This window comes from Thalassophryne amazonica, chromosome 17, assembly GCF_902500255.1.
Source record: "Thalassophryne amazonica chromosome 17, fThaAma1.1, whole genome shotgun sequence".
Taxonomy (NCBI): Eukaryota; Metazoa; Chordata; class Actinopteri; order Batrachoidiformes; family Batrachoididae; genus Thalassophryne; species Thalassophryne amazonica.
This window is the reverse complement of record NC_047119.1, coordinates 16,577,620-16,600,816: the sequence shown is the minus strand read 5'-3', so window position 1 is coordinate 16,600,816 and position 23,197 is coordinate 16,577,620. Positions and strand designations below refer to the sequence as shown.

Sequence of the window (23,197 nt, the reverse complement as noted above, 5' to 3'; positions counted from 1 at the left end):
CGTTTATATTTTTGTTGAGTGTATAATACAATCTTCTCCTGTATGAATATTTAGGTTTTAGAAGCGAATTCATATATATTATGTAGTACTATATTTCTTGTATATGTTGTTTATTACCGTTATTGTGCTAATATCACTTATATACATATGTCAAATTTCTTGAGGGAGAGTTCCCATGGGATGAAAAAGCTTTTCAACCTACCATCCCTGGTTCTTAAGACCAGGCACCGAAGTGGCTCTACTCTACTCTATTCTACTCTTCTCTCTCTCTTTTTTTTTTTTAGATATTTAGATATACCTTAGTATACACTCGTATAGTTCTACTTTAGAATTGGAATATATTATAGAAGACATACCTTACTGAATTTTCATATGATGAACCAGCATTACCTAACCTACCTAACCTCTTCATTGTCTGCCTTCAGGTGTCCAAGCGATTATGTGGGCAGTCGGTGCCAGTACCCAAGTCCCTGCAACCCCTCGCCTTGTCGCAACGGTGGTGAATGCCATGCAGTTCTTCATGCCAACACGTTTGATTTCCATTGCGTGTGCCGTCTTGGATTCACTGACCGCCTTTGCCTGACACCAACCAACCATGCCTGCATGAGCTCCCCCTGTCGTAATGGCGGGACATGCGAGCTCATCACCCTTACTGCCTACCGCTGTCGCTGCCCACCTGGGTGGTCAGGTATGGAGCTATAGCAACTCACATTTTTTGGCACTCACCATGAAGGCCAGTGCTGCAATGACAATGGGTCTGACTCTCTTGTTTTCAAGGTAAAGCTTGCCAGATTGCCAACCCATGTGCTTCCAATCCATGTGCAAACGGTGGCCAGTGCTCAGTCTTTGAATCCCACTATATCTGCACCTGCCCATCTGCCTTTCATGGACAAAACTGCAAGCAAGATGTCAACGAGTGTGCTCAGATTCCCTCTCCCTGTCGCAGCGGTGGAGTGTGTGTGAATGAGGTTGGGTCTTACCATTGCCGCTGTCCTCAGGATTACACTGGTCAGCACTGTGAGACGCCTTACCTACCATGCAGCCCCTCGCCTTGCCAGAACGGAGGTACCTGTGTACAGAAGGGAGACACCACCTATGACTGTAGCTGCCTGCCAGGTAACATACACAGCAACAGCAAAAAGCCCTTTTTTTAGACTTTGTGAACTTACATAGTTGTAGACCCCCCAGACACTCTATCATTTGATGACAGCCTAAATCCCCAGTTGTTGACATTGAGAATGGAGGGAAGGAACCCGACAAAATTTGAAATTTTCCAATGCTGTCTTATGCTACTTGTGCAATGTGCCAAGTACATTGTGTACATTTGTTTCTTTATCCACATTATTACTTACTGAGGTGGACATCACCAATAACAATGAAAAATGGATCACAATGATGCCAACAATACTGAAATGGATGGCTGATTTCCTCGTAATTCATTCTGTAAGGCCAGAAAGTTTCAGCGTATGTCCAAGTGCAGGTCGTCTGTCTGATTACATACAGTTCTGGACAAAATGACTGACACCCTTGATTTCAATTTTCAGGATCATAATTCAGAATGTCTTCAGAAGTAAATGCAAAATAGCACTTTGGTGCACTCAGAATAATGAATACATTCTCCAAAGTTACTGAACACTCTCACTCACTCACTCATCTTCAACTGCTTAGTCCAGTTAAGGGTCACGGGGGGCTGGAACCTATTTGCCAGCCATAGAGCGCGAGGCGGGGTACACCCAGGACAGGACACCAGTCTGTCACAGGGCCACAAACAGACAAACAAACACATTCACACCCACTCGCACACATTTAAAGTTTCCAATCCACCAATTTAAAGTTTCCAATCCACCTAACCTGCATGTCTTTGGGTGTGGGAGGAAGCCGGAGCACCCGGAGAGAACCCACGCAAACACAGGGATTACATGCAAACTCCAAACAGAAAGGCCACAGGTGGGAATTGAACCCATGATGTTCTCTCTGCAAGGCAACAGTGCTAACCACCATGCTGTCAAGTTACTGAACAATAATAACAACAACAACAACAAAAAATATTTTCTGTAGTCAACAAAATAGCTGGGAAAATGTAAAAATTCAAGTCAGTCAGTTTCACAGGTGTTTTTAACATCACATAATGTAACATCAGTGAAAGTGTGCGAAGGTTGTTGCTGATTGTGGAAATAAAACATCAACTAAAACATCTAAAGAGCTCCAGGTGGATCTGGAGCAAGCATGGGCACAAATTATGGGCACAAATTAGGTGCAAATTGTGCATATCTGCAGGGAGTTTAACAACTGTCTGCTGCAAAAGATGCAGAAACAAAGTTATCTAAAAACCCACTTTGTTGTTGTAAAATCTGAGTGGGTGGGAAGTGGTCGTGTTCACTCTTTTCACTGTGCCAGCTGTGGCTGTCAGGATGCAGTCACACAGACGTTTCCTTCTGATAATCACCATAGAACACTGCACACATATACCTAAAACTATACATAAACCCACCCAATGCATACACTCAAATATCATATGTTTCAGCTAAATACAACTGTGGTTAATGGTATCTTTATCATGTTGGCAAGTGAATCCATTGCAGTGTTGTGCAAAGCTGGTTTTGAGTGCCAGAACACACAACAATCAAATTAATTCTGACCAGCAAGGCCACTGGTTGTTCCTCTGCAGGTGAGTGTTTCGATATGCAGATGATTTATAGATATATCTGTGTTAATGTTTAACACATCCTCTGCCACTCTCGTGTGTGTCTGTGCTGGAATGCAGACTGATAGCGCGGCTGCACATGCACATGCAAAGTTGCAGGTTAATCGTCAATCAGACTATTGTGGTTGTAAAATTATGAGACTCTTTGATGTTCTGGAAGGACACCAGCTGTATTGTCACATGAGAACATTAAAACGATTTGCCATGAGGATATGCAGAGCTTAACTTTCACTTAATGCCTGAGCAAAGGGTTTTGCTCAGAGCAAATGTTGCCAAGTGACTTTTATTGATATTTATATCTCATTTTGTCTGCTTCACTTCCTGCACCAGGTTTCACGGGTCAGCACTGTGAGCACAACATTGACGACTGCCCGGGCCACAGCTGTCAGAACGGTGGCGTGTGTGTGGACGGAGTGAACACCTACAATTGCCAATGTCCACCTCATTACACAGGTAACCCTAGTGGAACTGTTGCATTTTCACCATTCACTTTAATTATTTATTGTTTTAAATGCTGTACATTTGTCTCTGTATCTGTTTTTGTGCACAAACACACTTTTGTGAACACGAATATGACAATATACGAGATACGACAATATACGTATGGTAGTCTCCCAGTTCCTGCTGCTGAAAAACACAGCATGATGCTGCCACCACCATGCTTCATTGTAGGGATGGTGCCTGGTTTCCTCCAAACATGATGCCTGGCATTCACAGCAAAGAGTTCAATCTTTGTCTCATCAGACCAGAGAATTTTGTTACTCATGGTCTGAGTGTACTTCAGGTGCCTTTTGGCAAACTCCAGGTGGGCTGCCATGTACCTTTTACAACCCCAATTCCAATGAAGTTGGGAAGTTGTGTAAAATGTAAATAAAAACAGTATACAATGATTTGCAACCTATATTCAATTGAATACACCACAAAGACAAGATATTTAATCTTCAAACTGATAAACTTTATTGTTTTTGTGCAACTATTTGCTCATTTCAAATGGATGCCTGCAACATGTTTCAAAAAAGCTGGAACAGTGGTGTGTTTACCACTGTGTTACATCACCTTTCCTTCTAACAATACTCAATAAGCGTTTGGGAACTGAGGACACTAATTGTTGAAACTTTGTAAGTGGAATTCTTTCCCATTCTTGCTTGATGTACGACTTCAGTTGTTCAACAGTCCGGGGTCTCCACTGTTATATTTTGCGCTTCATAATGTGCCACACATTTTCAATGGGCGACAGGTCTGGACTGCAGGCAGGCCAGTCTAGTACCTGCACTCGTTTACTACGAAGCCATGCTGTTGTAACACGTGCAGGCTTGGCATTGTCTTACTGAAATAAGCAGGGACATCCCTGAAAAAGACGCTTGGTTGGCAGCATGTGTTGCTCCAAAACCTGGATGTACCTTTCAGCATTGATGGTGCCATCACAGATGTGTAAGTTGCCCATGCCATGGGCACTAACACACCCCCATACCATCACAGATGCTGGCTTTTGAACTTTGCGCTGGTAACAATCTGGATGGTCTTTCTCCTCTTTTGTCCGGAGGAGGACATGACATCTATGATTTCCAAAAACAACTTGAAATGTGGACTCATCAGACCACAGCACACTTTTCCACTTTGCGTCTGTCCATTTCAAATGAGCTCGGGCCCAGAGAAGGTGACGGTGTTTCTGGATGTTGTTGATGTATGGCTTTCGCTTTGCATGGTAGAGTTTTAACTTGCACTTGTCGATGTAGCGACAAACTGTGTTACCTGACAATGGTTTTCTGATGTGTTCCTGAGCCCACACGGTAAGATCGTTTACACAATAATGTCGGTTTTTAATGCAGTGCTGCCTGGGGGATTGAAGGTCATGGGCATTCAATGTTGGTTTCCGGCCTTGCCGCTTCCGTGTAGAAAGTTCTCCAGATTCTCTGAATCTTCTGATTAAATTATGGACTGTAGATGATGGAATCCCTAAATTCCTTGCAATTGAACGTTGAGAAACATTGTTCTTAAACTGTTGGACTATTTTTTCACACAGTTGCTCACAAAGTGGTGATCCTCGCCCCATCTTTGCTTGTGAACGGCTGAGCCATTTGGGGATGCTCCTTTTATATCCAGTCACCTGCAGATTGTTTCAATTAGGTGTTCTTTGAGCATTCATCAACTTTCCCAGTCTTTTGTTGCCCCTGTCCCAGCTTTTTTGAAATGTGTTGCAGGCATCCATTTCAAAATGAGCAAATATTTGCACAAAAACAAAAAAGTCTATCAGTTTGAACATTAAATATCGTGTCTTTATGGTGTATTCAAATGAACTGAAGAGGATTTGCAAATCATTGTATTCTGTTTTTAGTTACATTTCACACAACGTCCCAACTTCATTGGAATTGGGTTTGTACTAAGTCTGGCCACTCCATAACAGGCCTGATTGGTAGATTGCTGTTGAGATGGTTGTCCTGCTGGAATTTTCTCCTCTCTCCACAGAGGAATGCTGGAGTTTTGACAGAGTGACCATCAGGTTCTTGGTCACCTCCCTGACTAAGGCCCTTCTCCCCTGATCGCTCAGTTTAGACAGGCTGCCAGTTATAGGAGTCCTGGTGGATCCCAACTTCTTCCATTTATGCATGATTGAGGCCACTGTGCTCATTGGGATGTTCAAAGCAGCAGAAATGTTTCTGTACCCTTCCACAGATTTGTGCCTCAAGACAATCCTGTCTCGGAGATCTACAGACAAGTCTTTTGACTTCATGGCATTTCTATACCTGAGAAGAAAAAAAAACATAAACCATAGATTTTACAGTTGTTTCTACACATGCTTTTAAAATCTGAGATTATTTGGATAAAAATTGGCCAAGTTATTAGATTACAAAATGATATCCATTTCTCTGAAACACCCTGTATATTCATTGTCCACTGACTTGGAAATTTGTCTTAGGCTCTTTCTGTAAATAGTTGATTTGAGGATTCAGGGTTCAAACTATCCTTTGTTCAGATTAAAGGTGTTTTCTTGTGAATAAGATACCCCACTAACAATACCTGATAGACACTTGATCCTTACACTATAGTTGTCCCCTGGGGATGAGTGACCTGATTATATTTGAAGGTTTTTTCCCCCATACACTTTCATATTAATGAAGTTGAAGTAATTTTTTGAAGCTATTACTGGAGAATGTCTGATGATATAAATCTATATTGAGATGTTGTGGCTCTAAAGCAATGATATACACAAATATTATAATAATTGTGCTAATTTCCATAAATCATTTCAACAGCCATAATTCAAGAACACTTGATGAAGCATATTTCATATTCAGAATGTCTGTATAGCATATTAAAGTAAATGTGACACAGCCACAATTCAATCACAGCCACAGAAACCTGTAACTTTTTCTGGGTTGTCTGTGTGTCTTGGTGGCTTTCCTCACTCTTCTCCTTCTTGCACAGTCACTCAGTTTTTGAGAACTGTCTACGCCACACAGATTGCTGTTTATATTTCTTCATAACTGATGTACATAAAGTTCAAGACATATTCAGTGACTTGGAAATGTTCATGTATCCATCCCCTGACTTGTCTGAAGAAAACTGGCAATTAAACTGATTATTGACAGGTATTATACCAAAGAGGCGGATTACTTATGCAACCCATCATCTTTTATATTTTTAATTACTTTATATCAAGTTGTAGAGATTTACTTTCACTTTGACTCTAAGGAAGATAATTTTAGAAATTGTTATATTGAGAAGCCTGATTTACTTTTTGTATTTGAAATGCCAACAAATTAAAATGTGTGAAATACCAAGGGGCTGAATACTTTTGCAAGCCACTGTATTTGTGAATATTATATATTTAGTATTTAAAAAAAATATTATGTAAGAATGGCATTATCTTAAACATGCTTAAACATTCTGTACAGACATGGATATTTTAAATGCAACCTCAACTGTTGGTGGGACATGAGCTACTGCCCTTAAGATTTAATTCTGGTTTCTTTCAGGCCAATACTGCACAGAAAATGTTGATGAATGTGAGCTGATGCCCAATGCATGTCAGAATGGAGGAACTTGCCATGATACTCATGGCAGTTATCACTGCGTCTGCGTCAACGGGTGGACAGGCGACGACTGTAGTGAGAACATTGACGACTGTGCCAGTGCAGCTTGTTACTCTGGTGCAACTTGCCATGACCGTGTAGCTTCCTTCTTCTGCGAGTGCCCACATGGGCGCACAGGTGAGCCTATCACTAGCTCACCCATAAAGAACACACATCATGCGCTAGAGAGTTGATGTAATGAGAGTTTCTTGTGATGCGAACAGGTTTGCTGTGCCACCTTGATGATGCCTGCATCAGTAACCCATGTCAAAAGGGTTCCAACTGTGACACCAATCCCGTTAATGGCAAAGCTATCTGCACTTGCCCGCCAGGTTACACTGGGTCAGCGTGCAACCTAGATATTGATGAGTGTTCCCTCGGTAAGATTTCAAACCAGCTCTTACTTCTTTTTGCAATTCTGTAAAATAATTTACAGTATTATGCAAAAATTGCAATAGGAAATGCAATGGCACCAAGTAGCATCCTCTGGTGCTGGAGAATTAGCCACTTGAAGCTGGGTATAACAATAAGCCAACCCCCATGTTAAATTCTCCAACTTCACAGCAGAAATAAGAACATATTTATAACCTGGTACAAAAAACTGTTTGGTCTCAACAGCTAATTTCTTCATTCATATCAACTGAATTTTAAGATCACTAATCTGTTTAAACTATTTTAAGCCATAAAATTCTGAATAATTAGTGGTGTGGTCCCTTTGAGTCACACCTATTGTGCTAGCAGGACGGAGGCCTAGCTATCACAAACAGCTAGCTGTGGACTTGACTATGTTTGTCCTTTTTATTGTTTTATTACACACTTTTTACCCATTTTATTACAAATGTCTGGGCTTGCTGTGCTGTTAATTTTACTAATGAACAATCTAAGAAGTTGGTACTCCTGTATTTCCATTAAGTGAAATTTTAGCATAATTTTTATGTTAGCACTGTTAGCACTAACTACCAGCTATCAAGACCTGGTGATGTTCGCTCCACTGTTATTCCACAGTGGCTGAGAAAATATACTTGACATAATTTTTATTACTTGCACCGATCCCACCCATTATAAAAACCACCACCTAATCAGCAATAATATGTGTTAATCAAACACCCAAACCATGATTAGCCTCCCAGCTTTAATTTGTTTGGTAAGTATGAGATGGGGCTGCACGTTCGGGCTTGAGTTGTCCCAACCAGGTCACGCCGGTCTTACCCACACTCCACCATTTAATTTAAGGGTTGGCTGAGAGTTAGGTGGATTTGGGCACTGTCAAATTGGTGACATTTGAAGACACCTTATTTGAGTTTCAAATCCACTTTTCAGAAAACCTATGAGTGATGTTACAGAGGATTCGTCCGGTGAATGTACCTAGTCTATGTGCGCTTGTACATCTGTGTCCTTGTACAGCTGAAGTTGGGTCAGGAGAGCCATTTGGCATAAAAGTTGTGTTGAACTGACATGTAGAAATTGTAAGAGCCGTATGATACATCCTTGACCTTAAACATTTCAGGTGCCAACCCTTGTGAACATGGTGGTCGCTGCCTCAACACCAAAGGCTCTTTCCAGTGCAAGTGTCTCCAAGGATACGAAGGTCCTCGATGTGAAATGGACATCAATGAATGCATGTCAAATCCCTGCCAGAATGATGCCACCTGCCTGGATCAGATTGGAGGATTCCACTGTATCTGTATGCCAGGTAAGGAAGGGATAAATTACTTAGTGGAATTCATGGACCTTAGTGAACAGTCACATTATGAATTGCCATATTGGTAAATTATATGTTTAGTTGAACCTTGGCAACAAAATGACCTCTTAAAAAGCTGCCCCACCACCACCCCCACCCCCCAAAAAGTTGAGGGAACATGAAAACTCAAGGCAGCCAAAAACATGAGTATGATGTTCAGCTTTTAAGTTGAGTAAAGGCAAAAATAGACAATTTCTCTCTTTCTTTCCTTCTTTCTTTTTCTTCCTTTGACAGTATCCAGCTTAAACTGATAAAATCACTAACTGGGTACTACACTGACATTACTTAAAGAAGATATATTTAGAATACTTTATTTACTCAAGCATTTTTTTCAACAAGTCCAATATACACTCAACAAAAATATAAACGCACCTTTCAGAGTGGCCTTTTATTGTGGACAGTCTAAGGCACACCTGTGCACTAATCATGGTGTCTAATCAGCATCCTGATATGGCACACCTGTGAGGTGGGATGGATTATCTCAGCAAAGGAGAAGTGCTCACTATCACAGATTTAGACTGGTTTGTGAACAATATTTGAGGGAAATGGTGATATTGTGTATGTGGAAAAAGTTTTAGATCTTTGAGTTCATCTCATACAAAATGGGAGCAAAACCAAAAGTGTTGCGTTTATATTTTTGTTGAGTATACATAATGTCACCTACATGCTCACGAGTCAAGCTAGCTGGCTTAGGTTGCTAGGCTAATTATCTAGCTGGCATAGTTGCCCCTAAATAAATTCATTTGAAATAAAAAAAAAAAATGTATACATGCTGTTTCAGGACCTCAACACAAATTTGGGTGTAAAATTAATCAATATCTCCAAATTTATAGCAAAAATAAACACATTAACAGCTTGATATAAATAAATAAATTAATTATTGAAATGTTTTGTCTTAATAGTTTTCTCATTCATGACAGCTGTACATGGCAACTAATTTGTTTAACCAATTTTAAGCAGTAAAGTTATGCCTAATTGGGGGAATTGTCACTTGAGTGGCAGCAAGTGTGCCAGGTTGAGGGCCTCACTAGCAATGGCTGCTAGCTGCTATGGGTTCGACCATGTTTGTCCTTTACAAAACATCATTTTATTACAAATATCAGAGGTAGCTTACTGTGCAGTTAATTTTACTAAATAATTATCTAAGATGTCTATGTTTAGTGAAATTTTTGTATTATTTAAATTTGTATGTTAGCACTGTCTGTGCTAATTAGCATTATCAATAGCGTGGTGACATTATCTGCAGTGACACTGCAGTGCTAAGCCTCTAGAGGTTATATACTGGTTGTCATTTTTAATACCTGCACCAAACCACCTATTATAAGAACTACCAGCCAGCCTGCAAAAAATGTGTTAATCAATCATCCAAATTCAGGTGACTTAGGCTATTAGCCTCAGCTAGCATACTGCCCAAGTCATGTTGGCATTGCGCCATCTCTTTACTGATTTAGTGGTGGTGTCCGATGCTGCGAAGATGGTGACATCGACATCATCCCCATTTTATCATGTTGGACAAATTAAAAAGTTTGTGCTTGAGTAATTTCTAATCCTTCTGTGTGCTTTCAGGATATGAGGGTGTGTTCTGCCACATCAACACAGATGAGTGTGCCAGCCAGCCTTGTTTCAACAACGGCAAATGCATTGACAAGATCAACTCATTTCACTGCGACTGTCCCAAAGGTGAGAATAAAAATACAACAGAGAAGGACAACAGAGTAGTGAGGCAGTGAGGAAGCCATTGGAGAGTGGATCATTAACTTATCAGTGGGTAGACATATTACGGCATGCGTAAAGTGGAGACGAAAGAATAAATGTTAACGATTTACTACTTATAGCAGCGCTGAAAGTAGTAGCAGGAGCGAATAGGACCAAGTGGATCAGGTTGCAGAAGCATTAGCATATTTGGCGGGCATGAGAGTTTGCGCTGGAGCTTACCGCCAAAATTGGGGGCAGGGATTGGTTTATGGCTGGTGAGCGAGAGGCCATTGTGAGGTGGTTTAAAAGAAAAGATTTCACTGCACAGTTAGAGCTGAGGAAGGCGGGGTGGAAGCACTGTTTTGGAATAGTTCTTTACAACCTAAAGTGCCCCCTCAAAGACCTACTTGAGATGTAAATTAGTTTTTCTTTCCCACATTATGCTCACTGTAGTCATGATACACAACCGCCAAATAGTTACAAATGAAAATTTTCAATGTTTTTCCAGGTTTTTCAGGGAGTCTGTGTCAGGTAGACATTGATGAATGTGCAAGCACGCCCTGCAAGAATGGAGCCAAGTGCACAGATGGTCCTAACAAGTATACCTGTGAATGTGCTGAAGGTAGCCAAGCGTTTGTTACAGTCAAACTAGTTTTTTCTCATTTATGTGGCAGTGAGCATCATCACACTTACTTTCTCTTGCTGTTCCAGGATACACAGGGCAGCACTGTGAGACTGACATCAACGAGTGCTACTCTGACCCCTGTCACTATGGCACCTGTAAGGATGGCCTGGCCTCCTTCACTTGCTACTGCCGCCCTGGCTACACCGGCCGCCTGTGTGAGACCAACATCAACGAGTGTCTAAGCCAGCCATGCAAAAATGGTGGCACCTGCCAGGACAGGGAGAACTCATACATATGTGCCTGTCCTAAGGGCACTGCAGGTCAGACTTTAGTCATCCACACTAGAGCCCAACCGATATATCAGTTGGCCCATAATATGGGCCAGTATGAGCTTTTCACAAACCCATCAGTATCAGCACTGTTGTTGTCGATATGACAGTGTGTCCTTTACGGAATAAACATTGCAGAAAAACACTTTGGCTGTTGGAAATGGTGTCATTACACAGTTTGTCCAGCATAGAGTGTTCCAACTGCATAATTTACAATGCTGTCAAGCATGGCTGGGGCCCTCATCACCTCTTGGTTACTTTAGCTGCAAAAGAGAGAGGCAAAGTGAGCAGCTGCCATTAATTTTCAATCAAAGTTGGCATTTTACAGTGACAAGAGATTAGAGGTTGCCATACTGCCAGCTATGCAGGGCCAACATAGACGAGAAATCAAATAGGTGACTTTAAACTGACTGTAGGTGTGTGACACTGGTGGCCAGTCTTGCCCAGTGACTTCTGGGATAGGCTCAAGCTGTCATGCTTAACTGGAATAAGTGGGTATAGAAAATGAATGAATGAATGTTTAATCTGTAAAACATGAAGTCTCAGTTACATAACTTTGTCAAAAATTTTTGATAATGAAACGTCAGCAGATATATCAGTATTGTGTTTTTTTTTAAATCCCTAATATCAGCATCATATCTATATCGGTGGGACTCGAATCCACAACCATTGACAATACCTTCATTTTCTTTGGTTATATCTCATGCATACTTCTGATGTTCAGGTCTAAACTGTGAGGTGAACCTGGACGACTGCAAGAACAAGCCTTGTGACTACGGGCGGTGCATCGACAAAATCAATGGCTATGAGTGTGCATGTGAACCAGGCTATACAGGTGAGCACTGGGTGGAGTTTACAGGTGCAGGGGGTGGTCCCCTGAGTATAGAAACAGGCAGGTACTGTAGAACAGGTGCCTTGCGGGTCCACTGCTGTTGAACAATGGTGTCGGATTTCCTGAGTGGGATGGGACATACAGAAAAGGACACAATCCCCAACCTGATACACGCACAAACAAAGCGCTAACTTTGTTTGGCATTTGAAAAGACTGTGACGTCGAGCGGAGAAAGAATCTGTAAGATGATACATTAAAAGGAAGGCAGGCTGACCTTTAAACACATATCTGATGTTTGTTTGTGGAAAGCCGCCAGACAAATCACACTGATTGCTTAAAGTGAAGCGTTTTCACCTCACTTACTTTGCTGAAGCTTGCCCCACCTGTAACATAGCGGAATATAAACGAAGTTTGATTCAAACAGTTGCTGCCAACGGGCCATCAGAGCCGGTTCTGACTGGTAGTGGCTGTGAATGTGAATGTGCATGTGCGCAATTATCCTGAAAAGAAGAGAAACAAGTGTATGTGTGCAGGCGGCTGTGTACCCCTCCTCCCCTCTCTCCCCTCTGTCTTTTTGTGCTCACGGGGTGAGTGCAGAGGGCACGGCGCGACTCAGACACAGAGGGACAGAGGACTATTGTAGCTGAAGATCAGGCAGTTTGGCTCCGCGCTCCTGATTGATGAGGAGCAGAGGAGGAGGGAGCTGGGTAGGGGATCGGAGGGGGGTTTAATTGTTACTCGGCCGTGTGTGAAATGGTTCTGGCCTTCTGTCCCTGTAAACAGTCCTGGGTGAGGTTAGTACTCCCTGGTGGGGGGGTGAGGGAGTGAGTGAATAGGGAAGGCAGCTACCTACCCCTCCTCTCCTGGCAGCACCTCCCCTTTGCAAATCCAGCTGAAACCCTCCTTCTGCTTATTCAACATGCTCCCTTTTAGTCAATGGCAGAGAGGCAAAAGGGCCTCCAGGGGCTACCAGGCTAGGCACACATTGGGGCAGTTACAGCCTCCGCCTGATGAAAGAGGGAGCCTTTAGCGAGGAGTTGCCTATTGTCCCGAAGTCTCCCGTGCACCCGCTAAGCCACAATATAAAGTTTCCAGCTGTGTATACTGTATTATGGCTCATAGAGATAATTATTAGGGATGTATCAATTAACCAATATGAATCAAAAATCGATGTCAAAGTTATAGATACCATTACACTGATACACATACTCAGCACCTGATCTGCTCTGTCAGCCTGATCCTGTCAGATCTCAGAAGCTAACCAGTGCAGGATCTGGTTAGTACTTGGATGGGAGACCTCTTTGGAACACCAGCGGCAGTGTGTGTTTCTCAACACTGGAGTTGCATCAGAAAGGGCATCCAGTGTAAAACTTGTGCCAAATACCAGTGCGGATCTGGCTGTATCCGCTGTGGTGACCCTGAACAAAAATGGGAGCAGCCAAATGGACAACAACAACAACATCGATACACGTAGCCCTGAATCAATCAATATACAAATAATGAATGTTTATGAGTTCAATGGTACGAATACGTATTTCATGAGGTGAAAGATGGAACATTCCAGCTTTCACTGAATTAAATATTTGCTCCATTGAAAGAATGAAAATCTTTCATAATTTGTTTTATATAACGGCTAAAATAGATCTTTGTCATTTGATATTTTGTTAATTTATAAACAACAGAAAAGGGACTTACATGTTGGTGTTCCACTGGTGCTTAACAGTCCGACGCAAACTTTAAATAGGAGTCTAAAATTGCGACGATGTAGTCCGTGATGCCGTGCACTGACTTTTGTTCATCAAAACTGTTTCATCGTCGTTAACAGGCTTCCGTTCAGAATACTTATAAAGTTTGTCTGCTTTCATTCATTGTGGGGTTTTTTTTGCAGTAATTAAAGACGGCGCCGTTAAATGTGTCAAACATGCACCGGTTTTCATGCCACAATAGAGCCTTAAAAAAAGTGGTATAAAAAAACGTAGTTTAGATGCACAAAATGTATCAAATACATGATCACGGTTGGGCGAATAAGGTAAGACATTATTTTTACCTGCCCAGCCGTTGGGCGTGTAATGTTCAGTGTATGACTTATCTGCCCAACAGTTGGGCGAATAGCCTTTGCCTTAGGTAAATGCCACCCCTGGTAGTGTGAGAATGGGCAGTGGTCAGGGCGTGCAATAGCACATTTAATATAGCACCAAAATTGCACTCTAAAAAAGAACTATTGCACAGTCAAACACAACAGCAAATGATATAAATAGTCCATGTCACGTGACATACAATCCACCAATCAAATGACAAGGATCCACTCAGCTGTTATATAAAATATGCTATGAACCAGTCAATGGCTCGATTTTAATGTTATAAATTGGTTAAACTTGTTTCACTGCTTCTTCAGAATTGCATCAAATTGCATAGTATTGCACCAGATCCAAACACATCGAATCAAATTGAATCATAATAAATCATATCATAGCCCATATATTTAGATATGGATTGCATTGTTTTATCAGGGCGAGATTCACACCCCTAATAATTATCCATTCATGTTATCTCATATCCAATAAGAACGTGCTGAAATTGCATGCTGATATTTTTCAGGAGCAATGTGTAACATCAACATCGACGACTGTGCGATCAACCCCTGTCACAACGGGGGCACATGCATTGACGGCATCAACAGCTTCACCTGCCTGTGCCCGGAGGGATACAACGATGCCACCTGTTTGTCTCAGGTGGATGAGTGCAGCAGCAATCCTTGCATCCATGGCCGATGCCAGGACCTCATCAATGGGTGATTCATTTTTTAAACATGAGCTCGGCTGTGAGATTCAGCAAAAAATTACAAAAACAAACAGCAAAAACTTGAAGCTGACTTGCCATTTTGCTTAAATTGAAGCTATAAATGCACCTGTGACTCCGGCTGGAGCAGCCCGAACTGTGACTTCAACAACAACGAGTGTGAATCCAACCCCTGTATGAATGGTGGAACCTGCAAGGACATGACTAGCGGATACCACTGCACATGCAGAGCCGGCTTCACTGGTCAGTTCTACCCCTTTTTTGACCTCTATGGCCTGTCTTTGTCACCTCACCTTTCGTTTTTCGTTTAAGCTCTCTAACACATTGTGTTCTCTAATTCCACCATGTAGGACCTAACTGTCAAACTAACATCAACGAGTGTGCTTCCAACCCCTGCCTCAACCAGGGGACCTGCATTGACGATGTGGCTGGATACAAATGCAACTGCTTACTGCCTTATACTGGTATGATATGTAGCTGCTTGATTTCCACAATGAAGCTTTGTGACATCATAAAAATTCAGGCTGTTGTTGATGCAGCAATTTCCACAGGTTTGAAAATGTAACCACAATTTAGTAGGCTTATCCTAACCTAGCCTGTGTTGTTTTTGCAAACATCTGGTGCCTCTTTGTGGAAACATCTGCACATCTGCTTTGCAGGGAAAGCAGTGGGTACATTTGTAGGGGGGAAAAAACATGCCACAGAGGCTAATAGGAGCAGTCAAACTGGAGCCTGCTCTCAAACCTAATCCCACTTCCGCCACGTTCTGCTTCCTGTCTGCGATCACACAATGGCAGGAACCAGGAAGGGGCTTCCGGTTTGGCCAAGATGTCGGGGAAATGGATAAGGAAGTGGGATGGAAACTGGGATTTAAAAATATTATCATGCTTCTAAATTAAATTACCTGCAGGAGTCTGCAAAGTAGGGAAGGTTAATCTTCATTTTGCATTTTAATGATTGCTATGGATGAATGCACTTATATTGTCACTGTAGTAATAACATTGCATATTTACAGCAGCACTAGATACTAAGCTTTTTTCCCCTACATTTTATCAGGTGACAACTGTGAGACCTTGCTGGCCCCGTGCAACCCCAGGCCGTGCAAAAATGGCGGCGTGTGTAAGGAGTCTGAAGACTACCAGAGCTTCTCCTGCATATGTCCTGAAGGATGGCAAGGTACCCATCTATAGGAATGTCAATCCTAGTTCCAAGGAGGTGTTGTTTGTTTAAATGTTAGCAGGCCTTTGCAAAAACTGTTGAAGTGAATTTTATGAAACTTAGTGGAAATGTGAGGTATGAAGGAAAGGCCAGTGAGAAAACCACTAACTTTCTCAATTCATGAATTTCTCAAGATAATGTAGGGGAAGCTGAGGCACAGTGGATCAGAAATGTTGTTTTGTGGCAGCATAAACACATTATGCATAGGTTTAGGTCATTCTATTGTGGAATTAATACAGCATGTTATTGTTTATAAGGTTGTGTTATTTATGTCTCCCCAAGTGTAATTTACAGGTGTTTAAAATCGATTTTAAAATTTTTGATTCACTGTGCCCTGGACACTAATTCACGGGGCACAGTGAATCAGTGTCCAGGGCACAGTGAATCAACTTAGAATATAATGAAAAAACACATGATTCTAAAGATTTCTTCAAAATTATTAAATATATGCTGATCCATATACAAACTATAATCCAGCAAACCAGCTATGTGATGTGTGAATATCTTATATAGTGATATAAATCCTTTAGAAACTATTATAAATACAGCTGTCATAGTTGCTGTTCAAACATGAAAACAGTTGTTTATATACACACACATTATAGAAATAATTCATGGAAAAATAAATGTATAAGCTTCAACAAGTAATATTTGTCATCCACTTGATACTGGGACTTAGTAAATCACTTTCTAGACTGATTCACTGTGCCCTGGGTGCATGGGACACACGAGTCATGTTATCAAATAGCTGATAGTCTGGAGAAGACATAACACATACTCATCAGTTGGACGGGGTAGTCTTCTAACCAATAACAATTTTTTGGCCCACCTTTCCTCTGTTCTGAGACATAAATACAAAGACACTGACATCCACAAAAGTTACTTTTGATAGGAAAAAAATGACTTCATTTGCTACTTAGTTTTACCCTTAATGTATCCAAAAACAAAACACTAATTTATAAGGGGGATGTCTTTATGCATAAAATATGGCATAACTGCTGCAAATATATATGTAGTCTTGCAGATATAGCTACTGATTCACCGTGCAGACATTTTGGGAAAAAATAGGCATGTAGAGTCTTAATATTTCAGAACAGGGGAGATTTTGATCTGGATTTTGTGGACCCAAATCCGCAAATTATCAAATTTAAAATTCCCGAAAATGGTGAGAAATGTCCTATACTGCAACGTCAAAGAAAGTGGGGGTAAAAATAATTAATATTTATAGATATATAAAGATGAAGTGTATCTAAATAGAGGGGTTAAAAAAAATGCGCAATAGAATGGTTACCTGTTTTCAAGTATTGGTGGAGGAATGCACTTTCCGAGTGCATTCTAGTTATCAGTTCCTCCAGCTATGTATGCACTTATGAACTGGATAACTTCTTGTTTGTATGTTTTTTCTTTCAAAGGTCAAACATGTGAGATTGACATCAATGAATGTGTGAAGAGCCCATGCCGCAATGGCGCTGTTTGCCATAACACTATGGGTAGTTTCCAGTGCAAGTGTCAGCCAGGTTATTCTGGCCAGAATTGTGAGACAGACATTGATGACTGCAAACCAAGTAAGCCAACAAATTTCCTTCCACATTAGCTGAAAATGATAAAATAACATTGACTCCCTGCCTAAATGCTCTTCTGGCTCAAACTCATTTTTGTGTTCCAGATCCCTGCAGTAATGGTGGCCTGTGCCGAGACGGCGTCAACACATTCGTCTGTACCTGTCCGCCAGGTTTTCGTGGTGGCAGGTGTGAGAAAGACATAAATGAGTGTGAGAGTAACCCCTGTAGGAACGGGGCCAACTGCACTGATTTTGTCAACAGCTACACTTGCACCTGCCCGCTTGGCTTCAGTGGCATCAACTGTGAGGTCAACACCAATGACTGCACTGACAGGTATATCTCGTCATGAGCATAGTTCTTCTGCAGTTACCTACATTATATCAGAGGTATAACATTTTATTACTTTGTATGTGTGTGGGTTTATTTTATTTATTTTTTTAGCTCTTGCTTCAATGGTGGCACCTGCGTGGATGGAATCAATGCCTTCACCTGCTTGTGTTTATCCGGATTCACCGGTAGCTACTGCCAGTATGATATTAACGAGTGCGACTCCAAACCCTGCCTCAATGGAGGCACTTGTCTTGACAGTTACGGGACGTACAAGTGCACCTGCCCCCACGGCTACACAGGAGTTAATTGTCAGGTATCTCTTTTTGCAAGGGTATTGATGTGACTTGTCATCAAAGAAAGGTTTTGTTTTAAATTCATGAACTTTTTCCTCATTTCCTTTTAGAATCTGGTGCGCTGGTGTGACTCATCCCCGTGTAAAAATGGAGGGTCATGTTGGCAGCAGGGAGCATCTTATACCTGCCAGTGTCAGACTGGTTGGACTGGCCTCTACTGTGACATTCCCAGTGTATCCTGTGAGGTAGCAGCCAAACAGCAAGGTAGTTCTTTGCCATTATAAAAAATGTTCTTGTTTTATGGGTTGACTGGCAGGTGTGTTGCCATAATAATTTAGGAAAAAAATACAGTATAACCACGTGAATACCTTTCTAAAAAATATTGTAAATTGTACTGTATAAAACCATTGTAATTTACAAAAAACTTATACAAGGAGAATAGGGTACAGACAGCCATGAAACTGGGATATTTTGTTTGTGGAAACAAGGACGCTAACTGCTTGCACCACCATTCTGTCAAATTGTGTAAATTAGTCTGATTTTTTTAAAAGAATTCCTCATATTAACATATTTTGTTGAAATACAGTAAAAATATGTTAATATGATGTAAGATTCATTATATTTCAAGAGTAGTTCCTATTGTATGACAGCACAGTGGTGTAAACCAGAAGCATACTATCTCCCAAGCAAAATATCCCAGGTTCAAAGCTGCCTGGGTCCCATTCCCTTCATACAGCTGGAGTTGTGTTAGAAAAACCAGATTAACACGTGGATCCCATGCTAAATTTCCTGTGGCAGCCCTGAGCAAAATGGGAGAAGCACAACAAAATCTCACTGATGAATGTGATACAATGTAGAATAAGTAACATCTGCATTTACATTATCCAAAGATAGTTTAAAAATGGCATCACAATGTTAATTTACTACAAAAAAAAAAAAACAGAAAGTGGTTATAAATTTAATACAAATCTTGTAAATTACAACAGCGTTATACCATAAAATGTACATGTTGTTTTGTAAAGGTATTTACACATTTTTACTGTATAATTTACAGAATAATTCTGGCTACCACAGTTGCCAGTTTATTTCCATAAAAAGAAGAGACTTTTTGTTTCTTTTTACTGCATATACACTACAGGTCTCAGATCCCATGTGTACTGCTGATAATATAAATATAAATTCAGTTTTTACAATCTGCATATCCGTCCTGGCCCTGCGATAGACTGGCGTCCTGTCCAGGGTATACCCTGCCTCACACCCTATGACTGCTGGGATAGGCTCCAGACCCCCACAAATAAATGAATGAATGTTCTTCTTGCTTCATGACCTCAGGTGTGGAGGTGGCTCGACTGTGTAGGAACTCAGGCCAGTGTCTGGATGCTGGAAACACACACTACTGTCGCTGCCAGGCAGGATATACCGGCAGTTACTGCCAGGAGCAAGTGGACGAGTGCTCACCCAATCCATGCCAAAATGGAGCCACATGCACAGATTATCTGGGAGGCTATAGCTGTGAGGTAGGGAATGACTGATTAAAGTTAATTTATTTCTTTGAATTGCCATGATAAAAGAAAAGTAAGTGTACTGGGGGTGTTTTAAAATGATTTTTCATGCATCTCAAACCTAATCTCCTAATTGGGACAGCAACATTTTCTTAGATATGTTTTATATAAACACATTATAGTGCAAAAACTGAGGCACATTTAATCAAGCTATTGAAAATAATAAAAAAGCTGCTAAATATCAAAAAGAAGTAAATAAATATGAATGAGTAAAATGTGTTAACATTTTTGTCTTTAAAAATATGCAGTTTCTTTTAGGTTGTTTCCCCACAATTTATTATTATTGTTGTTACAATTTATAATAAAGTCTGATAGGTTTTAATCAGGTTTTTCATTTTCATTTTATTGCTGAGTGACCAACTGTCTTTGTGATACACTGGATGGCTTCACAGAAGTCAGGAAAGTGTTTGTTTTATGCGTATGTATGATAATGTGGATCGATTAGTTTCCTTAAGGGGGAAAAAAAAATCACATTTTATTTTTGCTGAAATATGACAGTTTGCACATTTCAGTTTGCAGTTTTAGGGGACAATGTATTTAAGGTGTATTTTTTTTTATTAATTTCTAAATACTTTGTATTAAAACATAAAATTATTATTAAATAATCTTTTTACACAGTATATCATATGCAATTATCTAAAACTGGCGCATATAGAAATGTTTTTTTTTTTTTGTTGAGAATATCAGATATAAAGTGCTAATATTATTTACCCTTATATTAATATGCAAATATGCTATTGCGTAATATATTTTTATTCTCTTTGTTAGTGTGTACCTGGTTACCATGGTGTAAACTGCTCTAAAGAAATCAATGAATGTCAGTCACAGCCGTGTCAGAATGGTGGTACCTGCATCGACCTCATCAACACGTACAAATGCTCGTGTCCCAGAGGAACGCAAGGTATGCAACTGCATGGAGTGCACATGGGCTCAGAAGACCCAAAACAAAATATAATTCAATAAATAAAGAAATAAAACCCAACAGGTATGCATATTTTCCAATCTGATGTGTCCTTTCCTCATAGGGGTACACTGTGAGATTAATTTGGACGACTGCTACCCCTCCAGCGATCCTTTGACCAACGAGCCCAAGTGCTTCAACAATGGCAAGTGTGTGGATCGCATTGGAGGCTACCACTGCCTCTGTCCGCTGGGCTATGTAGGCGAGCGGTGTGAGGGTGACGTCAACGAGTGTTTGTCCGACCCCTGTGACCCCAGAGGCTCTTACAACTGCATCCAACTTACCAACAGCTACCGGTGTGAATGCCGCACTGGATATACAGGTAGGTGCTCACATGAAAAACATACACTGAGAAAAGAACCAACTTAAAAAAGTGTTATAATTGGTAAAACCTGAATGAATTAAGTTGTTTGAACTTAAGTTTGTTAAGTTCAAACAACTTAATTCATTCAGGTTTTAGTAATTGTAACGCTTTTTTAAGCTGGTTCAACTACTCTCTTTTTTCAGCGTACAGTAGCACATAACAGGACAGGAGAGTGGCTTTGTGCATGAACACAAATAAAAAATATATATATATATATATATATATATATATATATATATATATATATATATATATATATATATTGCCTCCTTTATCCAGGTCAGAGGTGCGATAAGGTGTTTGACGGCTGTAAAGGGAGACCCTGCAGAAATGGAGGGACATGTGCCGTCGCCAGTAACACGCCTCATGGTTTCATCTGCAAATGCCCACCAGTGAGTTCAGCCGTGTGATGCGTTCATGTGGCCTTAATTGTCTTTTCCTTTGGTTATCTTCAATAACCACAAACCTTTATCTGTCTGCTCTTGTAGGGTTTCACTGGCTCATCCTGCGAGTATGATTCCCGCTCCTGTGGCAGTCTGAATTGTAGAAACGGGGGTACATGTGTGTCAGGCCCTCTCAGCCCACGCTGTCTGTGTCCACCAGCCTTCACTGGGCCCGAATGCCAGACTCCCACCGACAGCCTCTGCATCTCAAACCCCTGCTACAATGGCGGCACTTGCCAGGTCACACCAGAAGCCCCTTTCTTCCACTGCAGCTGCCCAAGCAATTTCAACGGCCTACTGTGCCACATCCTGGACTACTCTTTCACCGGAGGCTTTGGCCGTGATATTACGCCACCTCCGGAAGTGGAAGTCAGCTGTGAGATTCCTCAGTGTGATGAGTGGGCAGGGAACCATATCTGTGATTCGCTGTGCAACCACCACGCCTGTGGCTGGGATGGTGGGGACTGCTCCCTCAACTTTGATGATCCATGGCAAAACTGCTCTGCAGCTTTGCAGTGTTGGAGATACTTTAATGATGGGAAGTGTGACGGGCAGTGCAACAGCCCTGGTTGTCTCTATGATGGCTTTGATTGCCAGGGTCAAGAAGGCCAATGCAAGTAAGTGGACAAAAATACACTAAAAATGTGAGAATTTTTCAGTGATTTCTCATGCAGCGTTGCAACCGTTCCATCCAGGATGCTAATCAAACCTTCTCTTTTTCAGCCCGCTGTATGACCAGTACTGTAAAGACCACTATGCTGATGGTCACTGTGACCAGGGATGCAACAATGCAGAATGTGAATGGGATGGCCTGGACTGTGCCAACAATATGCCAGAGAAGCTGGCAGATGGTCACTTAGTTCTAGTTGTCCATATACCTCCAGAACAACTTAAAAACCGCTCTTCATCCTTCCTCAGAGAGCTCAGCAGTGTTCTCCACACCAATGTAGTATTCCGACGAGATGTCAAAGGAGAACCGATGATTTTCCCTTACTATGGCAATGAGCTGGAACTGGTGAAACATAATGTGCTGAAGCGTTCTGTCGAAGGCTGGCCCAATTGGGCTGCGGTGCCTGCTAATGTTTTGGGCCAAATGAAGGATAGTGTGTCTACCATGGTTAGCCCACGCAAGCGAAGAGAGCTGGACCCTGTGCAAGTCAAAGGGTAGCTATTGCTTCAATGTCACAAGTTCAACATACTGTATTTTCCGGATTATAAGTCACATTTTTTTGGTAATAGTTTTGTTTAAAATACTACTACTACTCCTACTCCCTCTACTACTAATAATATACACTAAAAACAAATTACAGTAATAAAGGTACAGGACAACACTGCACAAAAATTTTCAAATTAAAGAGCTGATTAAAAAGATCAAATGGACTCACATTTTTATTGTAGTGTTTCTAACGCTATGGGTCAACAGTCCGTGTTCATCTACATCAAATAATATCCACTATCCACCATACATGAATTTGAAAGTCAGATTTTTGGAATTTAAAAGTCCTTTTGGCACACACCACAAGTTGAGTTCTTCTTGCAAAAATCCACTGTTCAGTTCGCCATCCATGTCATTTAACATTTTGTGTTGTCCAAACTGCATCAACTAACATCCAATATGTTGTCCATCACATGTTTATTTGTCCATCTTGCTCATTTTTTGAATTTG

The 23,197-nt window shown here is 41.1% G+C and overlaps 1 protein-coding gene across 2 annotated transcripts in view; it reads left to right on the top strand.

Moving 5' to 3' along the window:
* notch1a (notch receptor 1a) overlaps positions 1–23,197 on the top strand; it is a 53,240-nt gene that overhangs the window by 21,133 nt on the left and 8,910 nt on the right. Inside the window, exons 3-26 of one of the 2 annotated variants that reach the window (XM_034191542.1) lie at positions 426–688; positions 778–1,116; positions 3,035–3,157; positions 6,682–6,915; positions 7,002–7,157; positions 8,285–8,470; positions 10,085–10,198; positions 10,722–10,835; positions 10,925–11,158; positions 11,892–12,002; positions 14,598–14,790; positions 14,896–15,041; positions 15,149–15,262; positions 15,855–15,974; positions 17,429–17,581; positions 17,683–17,911; positions 18,020–18,221; positions 18,312–18,465; positions 19,534–19,718; positions 20,532–20,664; positions 20,789–21,046; positions 21,368–21,480; positions 21,577–22,148; positions 22,255–22,695. In XM_034191542.1, coding sequence (XP_034047433.1) covers positions 426–688; positions 778–1,116; positions 3,035–3,157; positions 6,682–6,915; positions 7,002–7,157; positions 8,285–8,470; positions 10,085–10,198; positions 10,722–10,835; positions 10,925–11,158; positions 11,892–12,002; positions 14,598–14,790; positions 14,896–15,041; positions 15,149–15,262; positions 15,855–15,974; positions 17,429–17,581; positions 17,683–17,911; positions 18,020–18,221; positions 18,312–18,465; positions 19,534–19,718; positions 20,532–20,664; positions 20,789–21,046; positions 21,368–21,480; positions 21,577–22,148; positions 22,255–22,695 — 4,887 coding nt within the window. The remainder of the gene's footprint in view (positions 1–425; positions 689–777; positions 1,117–3,034; positions 3,158–6,681; positions 6,916–7,001; positions 7,158–8,284; positions 8,471–10,084; positions 10,199–10,721; positions 10,836–10,924; positions 11,159–11,891; positions 12,003–14,597; positions 14,791–14,895; positions 15,042–15,148; positions 15,263–15,854; positions 15,975–17,428; positions 17,582–17,682; positions 17,912–18,019; positions 18,222–18,311; positions 18,466–19,533; positions 19,719–20,531; positions 20,665–20,788; positions 21,047–21,367; positions 21,481–21,576; positions 22,149–22,254; positions 22,696–23,197) is intronic. The other variant, XM_034191543.1, reaches the window with a different exon arrangement.